General features: G+C 46.6%; 1 protein-coding gene across 4 annotated transcripts in view; it reads right to left on the bottom strand.

The window, feature by feature from the left end:
• CRAMP1 (cramped chromatin regulator homolog 1) overlaps positions 1-19765 on the bottom strand; it is a 119169-nt gene that overhangs the window by 28407 nt on the left and 70997 nt on the right. For all 4 annotated transcript variants that reach the window (XM_084641439.1, XM_084641438.1, XM_084641437.1 and 1 more), the window contains exons 11-13: positions 18403-18577; positions 12726-12907; positions 7000-7074 (exon numbers count right to left, since the gene is read on the bottom strand). In XM_084641439.1, the coding sequence (XP_084497565.1) occupies positions 7000-7074; positions 12726-12907; positions 18403-18577 (432 nt within the window). The remainder of the gene's footprint in view (positions 1-6999; positions 7075-12725; positions 12908-18402; positions 18578-19765) is intronic.

Raw genomic sequence — 19765 nt, 5'->3', positions numbered from 1 at the left:
TAACTCCACTGTCCTGTGGGTGGCCGATAGGGCGTCTTTGAAGGAGTAGGCCCTGAAGAGACAGTCATCCAAGTATGGGTAGATCACGATCCCCAGGGTGTGTGGAGAATACTCTGGGAGCCAACAAAGGCCAAAAGGGGTACTCTATACTGGTAATGATCCTAACCTAGGGTAAGCCAGAGGAATTGTCTGAGAGACTGTAGAATTGATATGTAGAAATAGGCATCCTGAAGGTTGAGGGCTGAGAATCAATCCCCCTATTCCACAGATGGAATAATCACTGGTAGTGTGACCATTTCAAATTTTTTCAGCCTTCACATTTTTCTTCCATGCTCTAAGGTCCAGTATCGGTCTCCAACCTCCCTGTTTCTTGGGGATCAGGAAATATCAGGAATAAAATCCTTTGCCTCGGAGATATGCACAAACAGAGATAGGAGGTGATTTATTTCCTGTCTAAATAGTCTCTTGTGAGAAGGATCCCTGAAGAGAAATGGGGAGGAAGAGTAGAGAGGATGGAGGGAGGTGAAGTGGATGGAATACCCATGGGAGATAATTTCTAAAACCTATCTGTCGAATGTTGTGTTCCCAGTTCTGATGGAACAGAGCCAGAAAGCATCCAAAGGGATGTGAGAGGTTGAGAGAGCTGGTGTGGTAGAGAGTGACATCAAAATTGGTGTTTTGAGGTGGCAAGCTGAGACATGGTGGCCTGATGGTTTGCCCCTCTGAAATTTGGACATTTTTCATTGTGTCTGTAGCACTGTGATGGGTAATTGGGTGGATGTGACTTCTGTGATGGCTGAGGACTAAGTTTCCCTTTTTTGTCTGGACATATAGATCCCCAGCAACTGAAGTGTGAATGTGGAGTATTTCAGAGAGTGGAGTGCGGCATTGGTCTTGTCCACAAACAATTTCAGGCCTTCGAAGGGGAAGTCTTTGACCATCATCTGAATCTCCTTCTGCAGTCTCAAAAGATGCAGTCACAACACTTGCTGCATCACGACTGCTGTCGAGATCAAACAGGCTGCAGTTTCCACAGCACCTAGTGCGGTCTGGAGTGCTGGTTTTGTCACTAACTATCCCCCCCCGTACGATGGCCTGAAATTGGTCTCTGTGTGACTCTGTCAGGTGATCCATAAAGGCATTAAGCTTTACATAATTTGTGCAGTCATATTTGGCTGCTAAGGCTTGGTAGTTGGCAACTCAAAATTGCAAAGTTGTGGAAGAGTAGGCCTTCCTCCCAAACCAGTTGTCTCTTCCAATCTCTATCGTAAGGGATGGATTTTGAGTAGTGCTGGTGGCCATAAGAGTTCACCAAATCCACCACGATGGAATTAGGTGGCAGGTGGGAGAAGAGGACATAATACTTCTTGTTGGCCCATTTGTTGGCCAACAAACCATCCCGATGTGTAGAAAGAATAGTAAATATGGCAGGCAACCAGCTTGGCTTAACAGTGAAATCCTTGCTGATCTTAAAACACAAAAAAGAAGCTTACAAGAAGTGGAAGATTGGACAAATGACCAGGGAGAAGTATAAAAATATTGCTCTAGCCTGCAGGGGTGTAATCAGGAAGGCGAAACCACACTCGGAGTTGCAGCTAGCAAGCGATGTTAAGGGTAACAAAAAGGGTTTCTTCTGGTATATTAGCAACAAGAAAAAAGTGAAGGAAAGGGCCACTTACTGAATGAGGGAGACAACCTAGTGACAGAGGATGTGGAAAAAAGCTAATGTACTCAGTGCTTTTTTTGCTTCTGTCTTCACGAACAAGGTCACCTCCCAGACTACTGCACTGGGCAGCACAGCATGGGGAGGAGGTGACCAGCCGTCTGTGGAGAAAGAAGTAGTTCGGGACTATTTAGAAAAGCCGGATGAGCACAAGTCCATGGGGCTGGATGCGCTGCATCCAAGGGTGCTAAAGGAGTTGGCAGATGTGATTGCAGAGCCATTGGCCATTATCTTTGAAAACTCATGGCGAAAGGGGGAGGTCCCGGATGACTGGAAAAAGGCGAGTGCCCATCTTTAAAAAAGGGAAGGAGGAAGATCCGGGGAACTACAGGCCAGTCAGCCTTACCTCAGTCCCTGGAAAAATCATGGAGCAGGTCCTCAAGGAATCAATTTTGAAGCACTTAGAGAAGAAAGGGATCAGGAACAGTCAGCACGGATTCACCAAGGGCAAGTCATGCCTGATTAACCTAATTGCCTTCTATGATGAGATAACTGGCTCTGTGGATGAGGGGAAAGCAGTGGACGTGTTATTCCTTGACTTTAGCAAAGCTTTTGACACGCTCTCCCACAGTATTCTTGCCAGAAAGTTAAAGAAGCATGGGCTGGATGAATGGACTATGTGGTGGATGGAAAACTTGCTAGATCATCGAGCTCAACAGGTACTGATCAATGGCTCCATTTCTAGTTGGCAGCCCGTATCAAGTGGAGTGCCCCAAGGGTCGGTCCTGGGGCAGGTTTTGTTCAATAGCTTCATTAATGATCTGGAGGATGGCGTGGATTGCACCCTCAGCAAGTTTGCAGATGACACTAAACGGGGAGCAGAGGTAGATATGCTGAAGGGTAGGGATAGGATACAGAGGGACCTAGACAATTAGAGGATTGGGCCAAAAGAAATCTGATGAGGTTCAGCAAGGACAAGTGCAGAGTCCTGTACTTAGGACAGAAGAATCCCATGCACTGCTACAGACTAGGGACCGAGTGGCTTGGCAGCAGTTCTGCAGAAAAGGACCTACGGGTTACAGTGGATGAGAAGCTGGATATGAGTCAACAGTGTGCCCTTGTTGCCAAGAAGGCCAATGGCATTTTGGACTGTACAAGTAGGAGCATTGCCAGCAGATTGAGGGATGTGTTCATTCTCCTCTATTTGGCATTGGTGAGGTCTCATCTGGAGTACTTTGTCCAGTTTTGGGCCCCACACTACAAGAAGGATGTGGAAAAATTGGAAAGAGTCCAGCAGAGGGCAACAAAAATAATTAGGGGGCTGGGGTACATGACTTACAAGGAGAGGCTGAGGGAACTGGGATTATTTAGTTTGCAGAACAGAAGAATGAGATGGGATTTGATAGCTGCTTTCAACTACCTGAAAGGGGGCTCCAAAGAGGATGGATCTAGATTGTTCTCAAGGGTACCAGATGACAGGACAAGGAGTAATGGTCTCAAGTTGCAGTGGGGGAGGTTTAGGTTGGATATTAGGAAAATCTTTTTCACTAGGAGGGTGGTGAAGCACTGGAATGGGTTACCTAGGGAGGTGGTGGAATCTCCTTCCTTAGAGGTGTTTAAGGTCACGCTTGACAAAGCCCTGGCTGGGATGATTTAGTTGGGGATTGGTCCTGCTTTGAGCAGGGGGTTGGATTAGATGACCTCCTGAGGTCCCTTCCAACCCAGATATTCTATGATTTGCACGTTGGTTTGGCTGATGCTGGTGTTTGCCACAAGTTTGGCTCGATCAAAAAGCACCTGGTCAATGAGGAGGGCGATCTTTGAGGAGGAGGGTGTATGTAATATGTCCAGCAGCTTATGGTGGGTGTCCCTCACCTTCTTGAGAGGGATTTGTAATCAATCTGCCACCCTCTTTGTAAGATCCTGAAAGGACCTAAAATTGCCTGCCATGGATGGAGGAGGGGACATCACTGCCTCATCTGGAGAAGAAGAGGAGAAATTAGTTGGTGGTGTGGTCTCCTCTTCTAGCTCCATCTCCTGTTGTTCGGATATTTCCTCAGGAGGTGCTGAGGCTCTAGATGCAGAGGTAGAAGGAGAGCCCCTCATGGATTCCCAGTGGATGACTGCGATGGGATCCCTGTTTATAATCTGGAACTGGGGTACTGCTGTGCCCCCTTAACTCTCCAGCTTGGGCTGTCTCCCACAATGCTTTGCTAGTGACAAGCAGCAAACCCCTCCAGGCGAGGTTATAACTCAGTACAACAGCATGTGGAGCCCCACATCAAGCTAAATTGCATGAATGTTCCCTGAGTCACTCATGAATCACACACAGAAAGGCACCAGCAAATCTGCCAAGCCCCCAGCCTTGCCCCCAGAACTGAACTGTCTTGCCCTGGTCAGAAGCCTGACCAGTATAAGTTCATTACCCAATCCACCCTCTCTCAGTGTGGAGAGGACATACACTAGCCTTGGTAACCTGAACGAAGATTGTCCAAGCACTTCAACCAAAACACACTATTTTAGGTAAAATATAAAACAGATTTATTAACTACAGAAAGACAGATTTTAAGTGATTATAAGTGGTAGGCTTACAAGTTCAGAGATAGTTACCAAAGAAAATAAAAAGTAAGCACACAGTCTAAATTCTAGACCTTATTAGACTGAGCAATATTTGGATCATACAGTTTCTCTCACCCCACTGGATGTTGCAAGTAGGTTACCGTTCTTAACACACAGGCTTTCCCTTTAAGCCTTGGACCAGTTTCCTCAGTTCAAGTCTTTGTCTTCCCAACATTCTTCTTCCCTTCAGCATAGGTAAGGGAAGAAAAAGGTGAACAGTGGCATCATGAGGACCTTATTTTATACTAAGTCCATGCCCACGGAAAAAAACTAGTCCAGGTATACCTGGTGGGCCTTGCTGAGTTACAGGGTTGAGCAATCCCCATTGTGTGGTGCTTCTCTTACACAGTTGTAAATCCCTTGTTTACAATTCCCCTGCTGATTAATGGTCTTTTAACACTATGTAGGTGTGGATCACCTCCTTTGTTGCCAATGGAGAACTAGTGATGCCCAAATTTGTAACATATTTCAACAACCACTATACAGCAAAATCTCATAAGATCATACACACTGATATACATGATCATATTTTCATCAGATCATGATCTTTTCTAGGATATATTATATGACATGCTTTGTATGAAATATCAAAATCATATATGAATGATGAATATGGGGATTACAGGGCACTACTCTGAGGTACAGAATGCTACCATGACACTGGACGCCTCGAAGCTCTGGTGTGGCTGCTGTGGCCGTGGAAAAGGCATGGGTGACAGAGCCCACAGCTAGTCATACCATGGGGTTGGAATCCAGAGTGAAACTGTGCCTGGGAAGGTCCGGGCTGAGGGTGGGAGGGAGCATAATGTGAGTGACAGAGAAACTCCTCCTGGCCGCTACCAATTGGAGGTGCAGATAAGGAGACTGGAGGCAAACTGCTTAGTACTGGTGGTGATTCAGGGTTTGAGATGAATCCAGTACCGAGTAAAGGAAACTCTGGGGTTTCAGATACCACCAGGTTCTTAGAAAATCTGTACTCCTGCAGTGCCATGGTCATCAGTACGGTCAGGGCTTGCCAGTGCTGACTCATCAGTACCGAAGCAATCTGCAGTCTTGACCAAGATGAGCGGTCCAGTGAGGTTTAGTTGTTTTTGGTACCGAGGGTTTCCGTATTGGTGCCGACTTCCCACAAGCAGTACGGTCTGTGCTTCTGTCTGACAGGCAGTACTGCTACCTCAAGTGCCTGTGCCCAGAGGGTCCTTAGGCTTACTCCAGGTGTCCGCACTGGATGACCCACATGACTTGGGGGTACCATGTTTAGGAGCCATTGGTACCGAAGTGACCAAATGTGACGGGGATCTCCTCTAGCTGGTTAGGGACTCACTGTGAGGACTTGTGGCTCTCATTTTGGAGATGTTTCACAGGGAATCTGAAGGTTTCTTCTTCAGTTCACCCCCCTTGGAGGTAGAAGGCTGCAGAGATGGCTCTCATCACTGAGGAGATTCAACTGCAGGTTGCAGAGCTCCCTCCATCAGAGGTAGTTTTAAGCTTTATTTCCCAGTTTTTCCAGGATTGGGCTTTCAGTTGCTGACACAAAGCACACTTTTGGGGAATGTGGGCCTCCCTGAGGCACTGTATGTGGTGGGAATGTCCACTTGTTATAAGTAAGGCCTCCTTACAGGAAAGGCACCTCTTTAACCTGAGGGAGCTGGGCATACCCCTTGATGGCAGCAATCTCCAGTAGAGGAGGAAAAAATAAAGTAAAAACTTTGGGTGTGAGGGGGAAGGGAAAAGAATAGCAATGAACCCCATTACCTAAGAAGAAAACGCACACAAACACACTAAGGCTATGTCTACGCTGCACTTTTGTCGTTAAACTTTTGTTGGTCAGGGTGTGGAAAAAAACCAAACAACCCTCCCCTGACTGACAAAAGTCTTAGTGACAAAACGCGCCAGTGTGGACAGTGCTTTGTCAGCAGGAGACTTTGTCAGCAGCAGATGCTCTCCCGCCAACAAAGCTTCTGCTTCTCACTGGCAGTGGGTTTAATTTGACGGCAGGCGAGCTCTCCTGCTGGCAAAAAGTGGCTACACTGAGTACCTTAGTCACTGTAAGGTATGCAATGTAGACATAGCTTAAGAATGACTAAGAAAGAATTTCTAAAGACCTAAAGCAGGGGTCTCCAAAGTTTTTGGATTGCGCACCCCCAGCGCCAGCTCTAGGGAAGCAAAAAAAAAAAAAAAATAAGGTGCCGCCAAAGACGGAGCGGGGAGAGCCGAGCTGCTGCCGGCGTCCCACCGAAGAATCAAAGGTTCAGGAGAGCTGCTGCCGCCATGCTCCTTCTGCAGTGCTCCTCCTGCTGCACACCCCCAGGGATGGTCTTGCACACCCCACTTTGGAGACCACTAATCTAAAGTATCTGTGAATAGACTGCTAATCACTCCATCTCTAGTCAGGGGCAGTTAAGAAGGAAGTAAAGGTGGCTCACCATGCAGCACTAATTAGCCTTGAGGCAGAGCACGAGGAGAGAGCACATGTATGGGTCGAACAGACACTGCTACCAAAGATCTCCGATTAGAAACACAGGGACGCATACACACCTACAGTGGAGCACCCATAGGGATACTACTCAAAGAAGAATCCTTGTTCCCTATGACCTTTCAGTTTTATTTCCCCGGAGGACATGAGAGAGGAAGCGAAATTCTTATTTTTAGGAAAACCTCACTGATTGTCTACTCAACAAGCAAATAAATGCCAGACTCAGTCAAATTTCTCTGACCTGTACCACCAATGGCTTCCGCAGGTGCCTGTTCCGCAATCTCCTTGGTTTTGGCAAGAAGTAGTCTGACTGCATCTGGGGGAGCGGGGGGGGGGGCAGGGAGAGAAAGGACACGTGTTACACACTATTTTGACCACCCAGTCATGAAAAATTCCTCCCTAAACTCTGATGAATAATGTAACTATTAAAGACACCAGAAACAAAACACCACCTCTTTCATAGAATAGCAGGGTTGGAAGGGACCTCAGGAGGTCATCTAGTCCAACCCCCTGCTCAAAGCAGGACCAATCACCAACTAAATCATCCCAGCCAGGGCTTTGTCAAGCCTGACCTTAAAAGACTCTAAGGAAGGAGATTCCACCACCTCCCTAGGTAACGCATTCCAGTGCTTCACCATTCTCCTAGTTTAAAAGTTTTCCCTAATATCCAACCTAAACCTCCCCCACTGCAACTAGAGACCATTACTCCTTGTCCTGTCATCTGGTACCCCTGAGAACAGTGTAAATCCATCCTCTTTGGAGCCCCCTTTCAGGTAGTTGAAAGCAGCTATCAAATCCCATCTCATTCTTCTGTTCTGCAAATTAAATAATCCCAGTTCCATCAGCCTCTCCTCATAAATCATGTACCCCAGCCCCCTAATTATTTTTGTTGCCCTCTGCTGGACTCTTTCCAATTTTTCCACATCCTTCTTGTAGCGTGGGGCCCAAAACTGGACAAAGTAATCCAGATGAGGCCTCACCAATGCCAAATAGAGGGGAATGATCACGTCCCTAAATATGCTGGCAATGCTCCTACTTGTACAGCCCAAAATGCTGTTAGCCTTCTTGGCAACAAGGGCACACTGTTCATTCATATCCAGCTTCTCGTCCACTGTAACCCCTAGGTCCTTTTCTGCAGAACTGCTGCCTAGGCACTCGGTCCCTAGTCTGTAGCAGTGCACGGGATTCTTCTGTCGTAAGTGCAGAACTCTGCACTTGTCCTTGTTGAACCTCCTCAAATTTCTTTTGGTCCAATCCTCTAATTTGTCTAGGTTCCTCTATATCCTAACCCTACCCTCCAGTGTATCTACCACTCCTCCTAGTTTAGCGTAATCTGCAAACTTGCTGAGGGTGCAATCCACACCATCCTCCAGATCATTAATGAAGCTATTGAACAAAACTGGCCCCAGGACTGACCCTTGGGACACTCCGCTTGATACCGGCTGCCAACTAGACAGAGCCATTGATCACTACCTGTTGAGCCCAACGATCTAGCCAGCTTTCTGTCCATCTTATAGTCCATTCATCCAAAACACCCCAGCCAGAAGCTGGGAATGGGCGACAAGATGGATCACTTGATTACCTGTTCTGAAGCACCTGGTATTAGCCAGTCGGAAGAGAGGATCCTGGGTTAGATGGACCTTTGGTCTGACCCAGTATGGCCGTTCTTAAGTTTCAAATCAGTCTAAAGTCCTTCATGCCAAAATTACCTGCAGACCATATATACCTCCCTCATCTTTGGTATATGGTGTATTGAAATTGTATATTATTCTAACTGCAGGCTGCTCAAAGTTAGACTTCAATGAGGGGAAAGCTCCACTGAACTATGTACACTATGTTTAATTTCCCTAAACTAGAAATTAATACTTTAAGGTCCTCTTCCAGTTCTCCTCAGCACTGAAGCAGCTTGGTCCAACTGACAGGGCATTAGACTGGGAATCAGGAGACCCGAGTTCTTTTCCTGAATCCGCTACTGACCTGATGTGAGACTCTGGGCAAGTCACCTCATCTCTACATGCTTCTGCTTCCCCTGCTCCCCCATATTTGGTCTGTATTGTGTATCTACACTTAGGCAGTTTGGGGCAGGCCCAGTCTCACTGCGTGTTTGTAGGTGGTCTAGCACAATAGGGCCCTGATCTCTTTTAAGGCCTCTAGGAACTACTCCAATAATGTTTTCTGTCAGGATCACTCATTTTATAAACTGAGCAATACATTCTTTTACCAGTTTTATGGGAAGGAAGAGGAGGTTACTTACCTGTTACTGGAAGTTCCTGGAGATGTACCTGTATTCTGCTGTGGATTACGCATGCGCAACAGGCACTTGGGAGTCAGAATTTGAAAGTAGTGTCTGTTGATCCACACATGCTCCCCAACTTGCTTCGTGCTTCTGTCTGAGGTGACAAAGGGCAGGGCAGATCAGGTCTCCAGTTCCTTCTCCAGTGTGAATCTGGCAGATCCAAAGCAGAGGAGAAGGAGGGCGGGAAGTGGAATACAGATGGGGACCACCCACCTCGAAGAGCCTCCAGTTAGAGGTAAGTAACCTCCTCTTCAAGTGATGGTCCCTACTGTATTCCACTGTGGGTGACTGACAAGCAGTAAGTAAGTAGGAGGAGGGTGTGAGGACGAGGACAGAAGGGTCATGTGGAGAACCACCATGCCAAAGGAGTCATCTGCCACCAAGTCCTGCACCAAGGTGCAGTGTGTGGCAAATGTGTGGACAGAATACTCCATGTGGCCGCTCTACATATCTCTGTGAGAGGCACATCTTGAAGGGATGCTGTGGTTATTCCTTCAGCTCTAGTGGAGTGAGTTTGTACCCTCATGGGGGGTGGGGGGGAAGGCAGATTTGACCAGGGCTTTGGAGCAGAGCCCGGAGCTGGAGCGCGGAGCAGCTCCAGAGCAGTGGAGCTGCAGGTTTTTGCCTGGAGCTGGAGTGGAGCTGGAGTACAGCTCCAAAGCCTGGATTCAACGTCTGGTAGCAGAATTTAATGCAGCTGGAAATCCATTTGGAGATTCTCTGGGTGGAGACAACCTGGCCCCTGATTTTCTCTGCCACCACAACAAACAGGCGAGGGGAATTCCTGATTGTTTTTGTTCTCTGTAGATAAAAGGTCAAAGCCTGTCAGATGTTGAGGGGAGATGTAGAGTTTGTGGGTGTGTGGGAAGAAGACAGGTAGGTGAATGGATTGGTTAATATAAAACCAGGAGACGACCTTTGGTAAAAAATAAAATTTTGGGTGTAGGTATAGAGACCTTATCCTTGTGGAATACTGTAAATGGCGGGTCCACCATCATAGTCCTTAGTTCACCAACCCTTCTCGGTTAAGTGATGGCAACAAGGCAGGTGACCTTCATGGAGAGGAGGAACATGGAGCAGGATGCCACTGGCTCAAAGGGGTTTTTTTGTTAATACTGAAAATACCAGATTCAGGTCCCACTGAGGTGTGATCATTTGTAGAGTGGGACCGTTCTGAGGAGGTCTTTCCAAAATCTATTGGTTAGTGGGTGTGTAAAAACTGAGTAACCCTCTGTTGGAGGATGGAACACACTAATTGCCGATAGACAGACTTCCAAGCAGCTGATAGAGAGACCCGATATCTTTAAGGACAAAATGTAGTCCAGGACTAGGGGAATCTCTGCAGCTTCCGGAATTGCACCTTTATTCTGTGGGACGTTGTGGAGTTCCCAAGGCATGGGACACCAGAGGCTCTGGGGAAGGTGAGCAGATAGTTGCTACCATGGTTGTGCCGGTCTCTGTGGTGGTGCATAGGAGTGGTATGGGAAAGGTGATTCTTCTGCAGGTTCAGATTCATCCAAAAAAGAAAAGGAGGACTGGTTCCAAAGGCAGTACCGTTGGAGCCAATGGAGAGGTGTATAGCATATATGTTAGGGGGCAATAGACCCTGTACCGCAGGCATGTCTTATGCCAGAAATATGAGTTCCCTAGAGCTGGAAGGACCCGATGGAGGAGGAGACGACTTTAGATCCAGTAAAGCAAAGACATCTTGGGGTGCAGCCATAGATCAGGATCTCCCTGGCAGAAGGGACACTACACTCTCTTTTATGGCTGCCAGTAGTGGCACTTTACTGGTGCCAGAGGGTCTCACGTTTTGTGAGGTGCTGGAGATAGCAGTACCGATGGGTCACTGCCTGGAACCAGTGTTCTCACTGTTTACGGGTCTTCTTTTTGTGCCTGTGGAATGTAGAACACATGTCATCCCCTTGGGCCGAGCTGGTGGAAGGAGTGTTTCTTTGAGGTAAGACTTGGAGGAAAACTTAGTCCCACACTGATGGGAGTGCTTCCAAATCTCCCAAATAGGCCCCAACACGAGCTCTGTAGGGGTGGCTCTGCTGTTACCGGAGTTGGATGTAGTAGCAGCAGGAGGCACACTCCTCACTGATTCTGGCAGATGTATGGGGGAATTCTCCAGCCTGGGTCCAACTGTAGTCTCACGGCCTTCTCCAGGAGATACTTCTGGAGACAAAGTGCTTGACTTCTGCTACAGCTGGGAAAAGACTGACAAACACTGCACCTAGCTGCAATGAGAGCCTCTTCTAGGCTGTAGAGACAGCATTGGTGGTCATCACTGACCGAGAAGAATCGTGGGCAGGAGGTGCAGTTTGAAATGCTGGGCATAGTCCGGTACTCGAATAAGGTATAGGGGGTGTGGGGACTGGGGGAAGTCGCTGACCTTTATTCTGAGCTGTTAAAACTACAACTAAAACTAAAAACTATGTACAATTAAAGGTAACAGAGCTGCATCAGAGATGAGGACACTGGAGGTTCCAACCCAGACCACGTGGCAGTGAGAAGGAACTGGAGATGCAGTTGGTCTGCCGTGACCTTTATCACCTTGAACAGAAACATGAGGTGAGTCAGGGTGCATGTGCATATCAATGGACACTTCTTTCAAATTCTCCGACTCTGGATCCATGTGTAACCCACAGTAGACTACAACAGGGACCATCACTTGAAAAAGAACAAGTAGTTATTGAGTCAACAAAACCTGATGAGACATTTCAAACTTTGATAAACAAAGAAATATCAACTAGTTTTTCTACATGTGTAAATACGACAGAACTTTGACTTCAACTGGTGAACTTGAATTAGCAAAGTGCCAGTGAGATCGCATTCTGGCTTTCAAGTTGGTGTAGCTTTGAAGCTCAGCTGTATGCTCAAGCACCTGACAAGCTTCTTCCAGTGTAATGTCAGTTCTGAACACTATTGGAGACATTTCTTCATAAAGAAGACGGTGCTTTTTAATATTCAAATCAGTCATTCTTGGACCAGTAGGATTTTAATCCCCACTAGGAGCTGGGTCAGGCTCCAGCATGCTACATTTTGTTCACTGGTCTCTGTAAGAGGGCGTGGCTGCCTGTAGTGCCCCCTGATGGCCAAGTGTGGCTCTATAGAGGCCTGTCTCAATTTCCCCTTCTTTCAGGACTCCTTAAACTCTACACAGGCTCTCTCATGGCTAACACCATGCTTCCTTGGGACTGGTTCAATAACAAACAGTTCACAACAATCCTCAAAGTCCCACAATAAAGTCCATCACCACAACACAAAAGTTCATATTCAGCCAGTTCTGGAGCTCTTCTGTCCCAGTCTGCTCTTCACCAAGCAGCCATTCCCTTCCCTTCCTAGCTGGAGCTCAGCCTTCTTCAATTCTCTTTTTCCGGATCAGAAAAATCAGCAGGCAACCCCTCTTTGGGCTCTCTTGGCCCTCCCCTGGTTACTCTGGGTCTCCTGCGGGAGCCTCCTGCTCTCCACAGTCTCTGCCACAGCTACATCCTCGAGCTGCACCCTTACCTCTCTGGGTAGTCCACCTTCTCCTGCTGCTGTCTCCCCCTTTACAAGACCCAGGTGCCATCCCTTAAACCTAATTGGGCAGCAGGTAATCAGTCAGAGGTGCACTGGACCCTGCTCCCTCTTAAAAGTGCCAGTCACCCTGAAACAATTTCACTTACACTGATCGTGTCCAAGTGCTGTCGGAAGGTCATTTCTGCTTCCTTGCTAGGCAAGAACAGCTTTCCATGTCGGCTATTGGGTGGTAGAGTCGTGGGAACTGCGAAGAGCCCACCATCTGCATCAGCTCCTCCAGAACTTGAGGGACCAGCTGCCAAGAGAGGTCTAGGGGGGTTTCTCAAACCTGGAAGATTTTAATCAACCATTTAACAAAATAAAAATGAAAGGAATTATATTTAGTAGATGGAGAACAGGACTGGGAGTCAGCACTCCTGGATTATATTCCTGGCTCTGCAACTGACTCACTGTGTGACACTGGGCAACTCAATATCTTTGTGCTTCAGTCTCCCCATCTATACAATGGGGATACACTTATATACTTCACAGTGATATTGCGACTCATTAATTTGCTTTGAGATCTTTGGATGAAAGGCATTAAAAAGCAACACATTAATACAGACACTGACATCTATGGATCTGATTCAGAGATTCACACGACTCTACTGAGAAGTGTATCTTTTATATCTGCTGAAACAGTTGAGGGCGGGTTTTCCAAATGGTAAATATACATGACTAATACATTCACAAGCAAAGGAGTGTAGTGCAAATAAGAGGTCAGTGTCCAAAGATTCTGTATTGTTTATTTCTGGTTCAGATTGATACTGTATTTGAAAAAAACTAAAGTATGAAATATAGTTGAACAAGGTAAATACAGAGGTACAATCCCTATGTAACTTTCTGATTACAGTAAATTGAGAGACTATTGCTCAGTTCACTAGAAACACTCTGCCACTACTCCCAGAGGTACGAGGCCATAGATTTTTGCATAATTAAATATGGTTATGATGATTTAGTGAAAATTTCATTTTTTGAAAATTAAATATAAATGGAAAATATCTTGGTTTGGACAACAATGCAATGTCACACTCCAAGCTGCCAATCAATTTTGAAAAAAACACACTGGCTGAAATCCAATATTGCTAATGTTCTATGACAACTGAAAAGTGTGTGAAATTTACACTGTGCGTATAAAACTGGGTGTCTATATAACAGTTTATTATAATGCATAATACTTTACTTAAAGAGTGCTTTGAAGAACATTAACCCTGACTTACCTAGTTTGCAGTGGATATATTTTCCCCATTTTACAGATGCGGACACTCAGATACATACGAGATAAAAGTGTAGGGCCATATTTCAAAAGAGCTCAGTACCCAGCAGCTACACTAGTGGATGCTGAACTCTCCTGAGAAATCTATTTCAAGATTTTGAAGAGCTACTGAGCGACACAATTCCCATTGACTTCAGTGAGAGAGTTTAAAAAAAAAAAAAAGGCAATTTATAGTAAATTGGTTAAGACCACACAAGTCAGTGGAAGTGGTGGGATTGTGTTCAGTTAACGAGGCCACACCGTCCTTTCTAAAAATCACCTAGGGGTTTTGGTTACAAACCAGGAGAGCAAAGCCCACATGGTTTGTGATACTATTAGTTACCAATTTTTATTTGGTAAAAAGAGTTAAACAAAACTGACAGCAGAAGGTATTTTCTTATATAAAGCAGTAAAAAGGGGTGTCAAATGTACCCAGTAAGACACCATTCAGCAGATGCAATATAGTTTATGGGATCAAATTTAATTTTGTTTAAACTTTCTAGTTCACACTGTATCTCTCCTGCTGCTCTTCCCTTTTTTCCCCGCAGTGTACAATCCCCTTTTTCCTCATCCTGGCCTTCTTTGCTGCTGCCGTGAAACTGTCTGTTAGTCAAGACTTTCAATTCCCCTTAGAGTGTGCACAAGCTGGCTTTTAAATTGTTACTTTCTATTGGAAAAGCTAACTCAATTTAGCTATAAGAAGTTAGATGTCAGAAAGGCTCACGATAAAAAGCACTGTGAGAAATCACAGCTAAAAGGTTCATTTCTAAAAACCTGACTATTTATTTTCTGGCAGACATTCTACTGCAGACTTTAATAGCACTTTATGCACAGATGAGATGGAGTTTGTTACTGTGTACTAACAGAGTTATGATCCAGACCACTGAAAATACATCTTAGATTTACTTTCTGGGAGTAATTTCCAAATTCAGCACCCAGATCAATGCTACTAAGTACCATACTGATAGTGTGAAAAACTACTTAAATTCAAGCTATGATTTTACATTATTTTCACCTTAGTGAGTAAAATCCTATAACATAAGAGTGGCACTATATCTCTATATGTTGCGATTAGCAGGTGTGAATGATGCAGGCTAACACAGACAACTATATCTTCCTATTTATATGTGAACATGAAGCTACATAGAAGCAGGCACCGTTTTGTTTTATTTCTAAGGGACAGATATACAATACAATATCTCAATTAGAGCTGCATGAATACTAGATTTTCTCTTTCACTGGCAGGAACACCATTTCAGACCTTGGTGAGGGGAGCATCTTTAACCATGATTCCAGGGGCTACTTAGGCACCTGAAAACTTATTTTGCAGATGATAGCTCCAGTGCTCATGTCAGCTAATTTCTAAGTTAACTTCTATATAAAGAAAGAAAATTAAATAAATATTAGACTCCACTCAGCTCCAATATTAACATGCTCTGACATCTTGTGGCTAGTCACTTAAGGGACACTGTTTAACATTGGAATTGAGCCTTTCACTTTTGGAAACATCCTACTAGTAGAAGGCCTGGTGAGTTTATACTGCAGCTGTGTGGGGCTCTAGGGGTGTTACCCAACTACTAACAAAAATAGGCTAGAAAGTGACTATAAACAGGAGTGAAACTGACACTTTTAAGTCACTTTCACTTTGGTTTAAAGCAGGGGTCTCAAACACTGGGCCCGCGGGGTTATTTTCTGCGGCCTGCCAGTTCCCTGTGGTACCTCCGCCATTTACCGAGAAGCGGCCAGGATCTGGAGGCACAGGGGTCTGTGTGTTGCCCTGGCCGCTCCTCCAGGTACCTCCCCCAAAGCTCCCTTTGGCCACGGTTCCCTGTTCCTGGCTAATGGGAGCTTCAGGGGAGGTACCTAGAGAAGCAGCCAGGGCAACACACAAACCCCTGTCCCCCCCCGCACAGGTCCTGGCTGCTTCCCAGAGCAGCATGGGGGCAGGGCAAGCAGCCTGCCCTGCCCACAGTGCATGCCAGGCTGGATCCGCCCCCCGGAACCCCTCCTGCACCCTGACCCCCTGCCTTAAGCCCCCTGCTGCACCCCAACGCCCTGTCCTAAGCCCCCTGCTGCACCCTGCACCCCTGCCCTGAGCCCCCTGCTGTACCCTGCATCCCTCCTGCACCCCAACCGGCCTTGAGCCGCCTGCCTCACCCTGCACCCTGACCGCTTGCTCCACCCTGCACCCCTGCCCTGAGCCCTGACGCACCCCGCACCCCTCCTGCACCCCAACCCCCTGCTGCACCCTGCACCCCTCCTGCACTCCCTGGGGGCAGGGAGGGGGCAGAGTTGGAGTGGGGATTTCAGGGAAGGGGTTGGAATGGGGGCAGGGAAGGGGTGGGAAGAGGCAGAGTGAGGGTGGGGCCAGGGAGGTCAGTGGTGCGGCCCTCGGGCCAAAGTCCTCATGTGGCCTTCTTGGTCATTTGAGTTTGAGACCTCTGGCTTAAAGGCTAGTTACTTTCCAGAAGGCTCTTAAGCACAACACTACAGTGATTGAGCTGCAGTTCTCACAGGAGAATATTTAAAATCAAACACTAAGAGAATTCAACATTTTTAAGTTGAGAAGAAAATTGAGCCTTATTATTTAGAGAGTTTGTGTGTGCACGCATATTTTTAAAGTACCTCTGTGTTTGGAAGCTGTGCCTCAGTTCCCATTACTGTAACATGGGAATAATACTACTTGCCTGTCTGCCATATCCAATTATAAGGAAGATAATTATAGAGATCTGTGAGACAGGAACTGGGCCTTCTTAATAGTTTGTATGGTGCTTAGCACAATGCGGGGGACTCCTACTGATTAAGGTCTTTGGGCACTACTGTAACATTAGTCAGCTGTTGAGATGCCTTCTGGTGGTAACTGAAGGAGACTTATCTGGGAGCAGGATGTCAGTGGAGGACAGGTCAATCTCTGTGTTGGCCAGCAGCACAGCCTTCATCCCCCATGAGATCAGCACTGCTGGCAGAATTTGCAGCACAGCATGGACACACAACTGTCCTTGAAGCAGCAACCACCAGTGGTCAAGATGACTGTGGACCAGAAGAGTCTGTCTGCAGTCTACACCCAGGGAGAGGTGAGGGTGCTCTCTGCTACTCGGAGGGCAAACTGACTCCCAACCCTTCTTCAGCTCCCACTCCCTCAGAATCCTTGCCCCAGAGATGGTTTCCCTTCATCTGCTCCTCCCACACTCACTGCCCACCCCCTCCCTCAGGGCATAGTCCAATGTCCTCACCTCTCCTTTCCCCTGGTGATTGACTTCCCTTTCCCACCCCACTGCCCCCATTTCTCTTTGCACTAACAAAAAGGGTTTTTACACTTAGACCTATAAAATTACTGGGCTCTTTCCTGAAAATTAAAATACAGTCTTGTCTGCAAACCAATGCAAGGAAGATTTAAACTAAGATGAAATTGCTTCGTATTACTCTATAATGAGAAACACACAGAGCCCTAAGTACAGTGTTTTACAGCATTAATTAAATTGATCATTAAGGCACTGGCATTACAATAATGATATAAAAATGCTGATTATTCCCAGTAACCTTGACACCTTCATGGCCTGTTCTGCAAGCCATAAAATGTGTGATGACAAAAGCAACTAGACTGAGAATGAGGACATTGAAATTCTGTCCACACAGTTGGAGCTGACAAGCGACAATCCTCTAGTGGGATAAGAAGGTAATTCATGCTCATTCAATATTCCAACTTGGTAGAATGACACAGGAATGTCTCATTTTAAATGCTATTTTACCTGATCTTAACCAACATACTTCTTATCCCCACATTCTTCACCCTTATGACACTGTACAATCCAACATCAATCATTATCTCACAGAAGGATGCTTCCCCAGGAAGACTGACTAGTGAGTGGCTTCCTTTACTAGAAAATGTTTCACAGTCACGTAAAGTTAACCTACAGCATTCCCACATGTAAATGCATTATTGAGGTGAGTAGTTTGCAAGATTCAAAAAAATAAACCTATATACGAGTAACTTGTAGTGACTCTAGCTAAGTTACCAGGGATGTGTGTCTTCATCAACTGTCAAGAATGAATGATCATCCCTTCTCAACCAGCCACAGAAATAATATTGCAGAACTGACCAGGTGCATTATGGGTAAGTTTAAGATTTTTGTCATGGTTATTTTTAGTAAAAGTCAGGGACAGGTCACAGACTTCTGTGCATTTTTGTTTATTGCTTGTGACCTGTCCCTGACTTTTACTAAAAAATACTGACAAAAATGGGGCTGACAAAAGGGTGAGAGCCCAAGCCTTGCAGAGGGATAGAAGGAGGGGTGGGGGGTCCAGCACCCACTGCTCGCAAAGGCTGAGAGCTGCAGGGTCCCCCCAATGCCTGCAGCAGCTGAAGATGAAAATGTCACAGAAATCTCAAAGTCACAGAATCTGTGACTTCCATGACATAATCTTAGCCTTAATTATGGGAAGGGTTTCCTCTGAAGGATGGGACACTGGGGTAGTGATTTGGTGGACCAATGGTATGATCCACTGAGGTCATTCCCATGGGTGCTCACCTGAGGAGCTGGAACTAGCATTGGGAGAAAAGGTCTTGTTGCGAAGAGCAGATTGGTTTCGGGCACAGCCTGGACTCCTGGTGCTGATGGCAATCACCTTCCCAGGAGGAGTCAGTGATTGCTCTTCTTGAGTAGGTTTTATAGGGGATGTGGCGACAGAGTTCATCTCAGGTGTCTGAAAAACCAAGCACAATTGTTCAAAATGCTGCCAGAATATTACAATAAATTATTTAACAAATGCCCTCCTAGGAAACTTAAAAGTCATTACGAACTTATCCATTACGAACTTATCCACTTTATAGTGTGATTGATCAGCATGTTCCTGTATTTGGTTAATCCATACCATATGTGTAGGTTCCTGCATTTGGTTAATGCATTTCCCTATGCTGAATATGGGACACCTGGTAAAATTACTCATTCAAGCAAGTTCAACGGCAACCAATCAATCAGAAGAACTATGCAGTACAAAACATTCAAATTAACATCACTTGACTGAGCCCATTAAAAAGAAATACTACATAGTTGGATTCTTTTTATTTACCTTCTTATCTTTAAGGCTTTAGGGTTCACACACCCCTACCTCCCCCCCCCCATAAATACATGGGGAGAAGTCTCACACACACCTGTACACCTCTCTTACACGGGGGGTGACTGACCAATCTGACCCTCCCTGCCCAGTATTCTCCGCCCTCCATGCCTGGCTGGGCCCCAGGACGGACCCACCTCTCCTGGTACCTGGCGCCATGTCTTCCAAGGCAACACACTGGGAGGGGCATGCAGTCACATCCCCCCCACCCCTGATTTCTGCCAGGGTTCACACCAGAATGTGGCCAGCAGCAGCCTTTCTGTACTGTGTGGGAGGGAAGGGATGGAACTGACTTGGCCCATTTCTTTGCAGAGCTCATCTCTTCTCCCTCTTCTGCCACTCCCCAGTGGTTGGAAGTAGCTTGTCCCTTCCTGCCTGCAAAGTGTCGAAAGGTAGCCAACACCTCCAGGCTGCTGCTAGCCACCAACATAACCCAGCTGCCTCCTGTCCCCCAGCTACAGCACAGGCAGGAAGGGGTTAAGCCCTAAGGCATTGTGCCCCAGGGCCCAGAGAACCTGACTGCAGGGGCTTCTGCAAACCCGTCTCAGCAGAAGAGGGTGCCTAGGGGATGGAGAAGCCCTGTACTCCCTGGGGGTAGACACTGGGGGGGAGGAGCGGGGCAGGGCGGAGACAGGCGAAGAGGGCGCTAAGCCCCTGCCTGGGGGGCTGCTGTGAAGCCTTCAGGGGCAGGGCACGAACAGGCTGGAAATTGCTTTCCGCCACCACTCCAGAGCTTAGCTGATGAACAGAGAGGCTTCCCTGTGTCAGCGCTGTGTG

Source organism: Lepidochelys olivacea (assembly GCF_965140295.1).
Source record: "Lepidochelys olivacea isolate rLepOli2 genome assembly, chromosome: 10".
Taxonomy (NCBI): Eukaryota; Metazoa; Chordata; order Testudines; family Cheloniidae; genus Lepidochelys; species Lepidochelys olivacea.
Note: the sequence above shows the minus strand (reverse complement) of the source record. Positions and strands in the feature narration are given on the sequence as shown.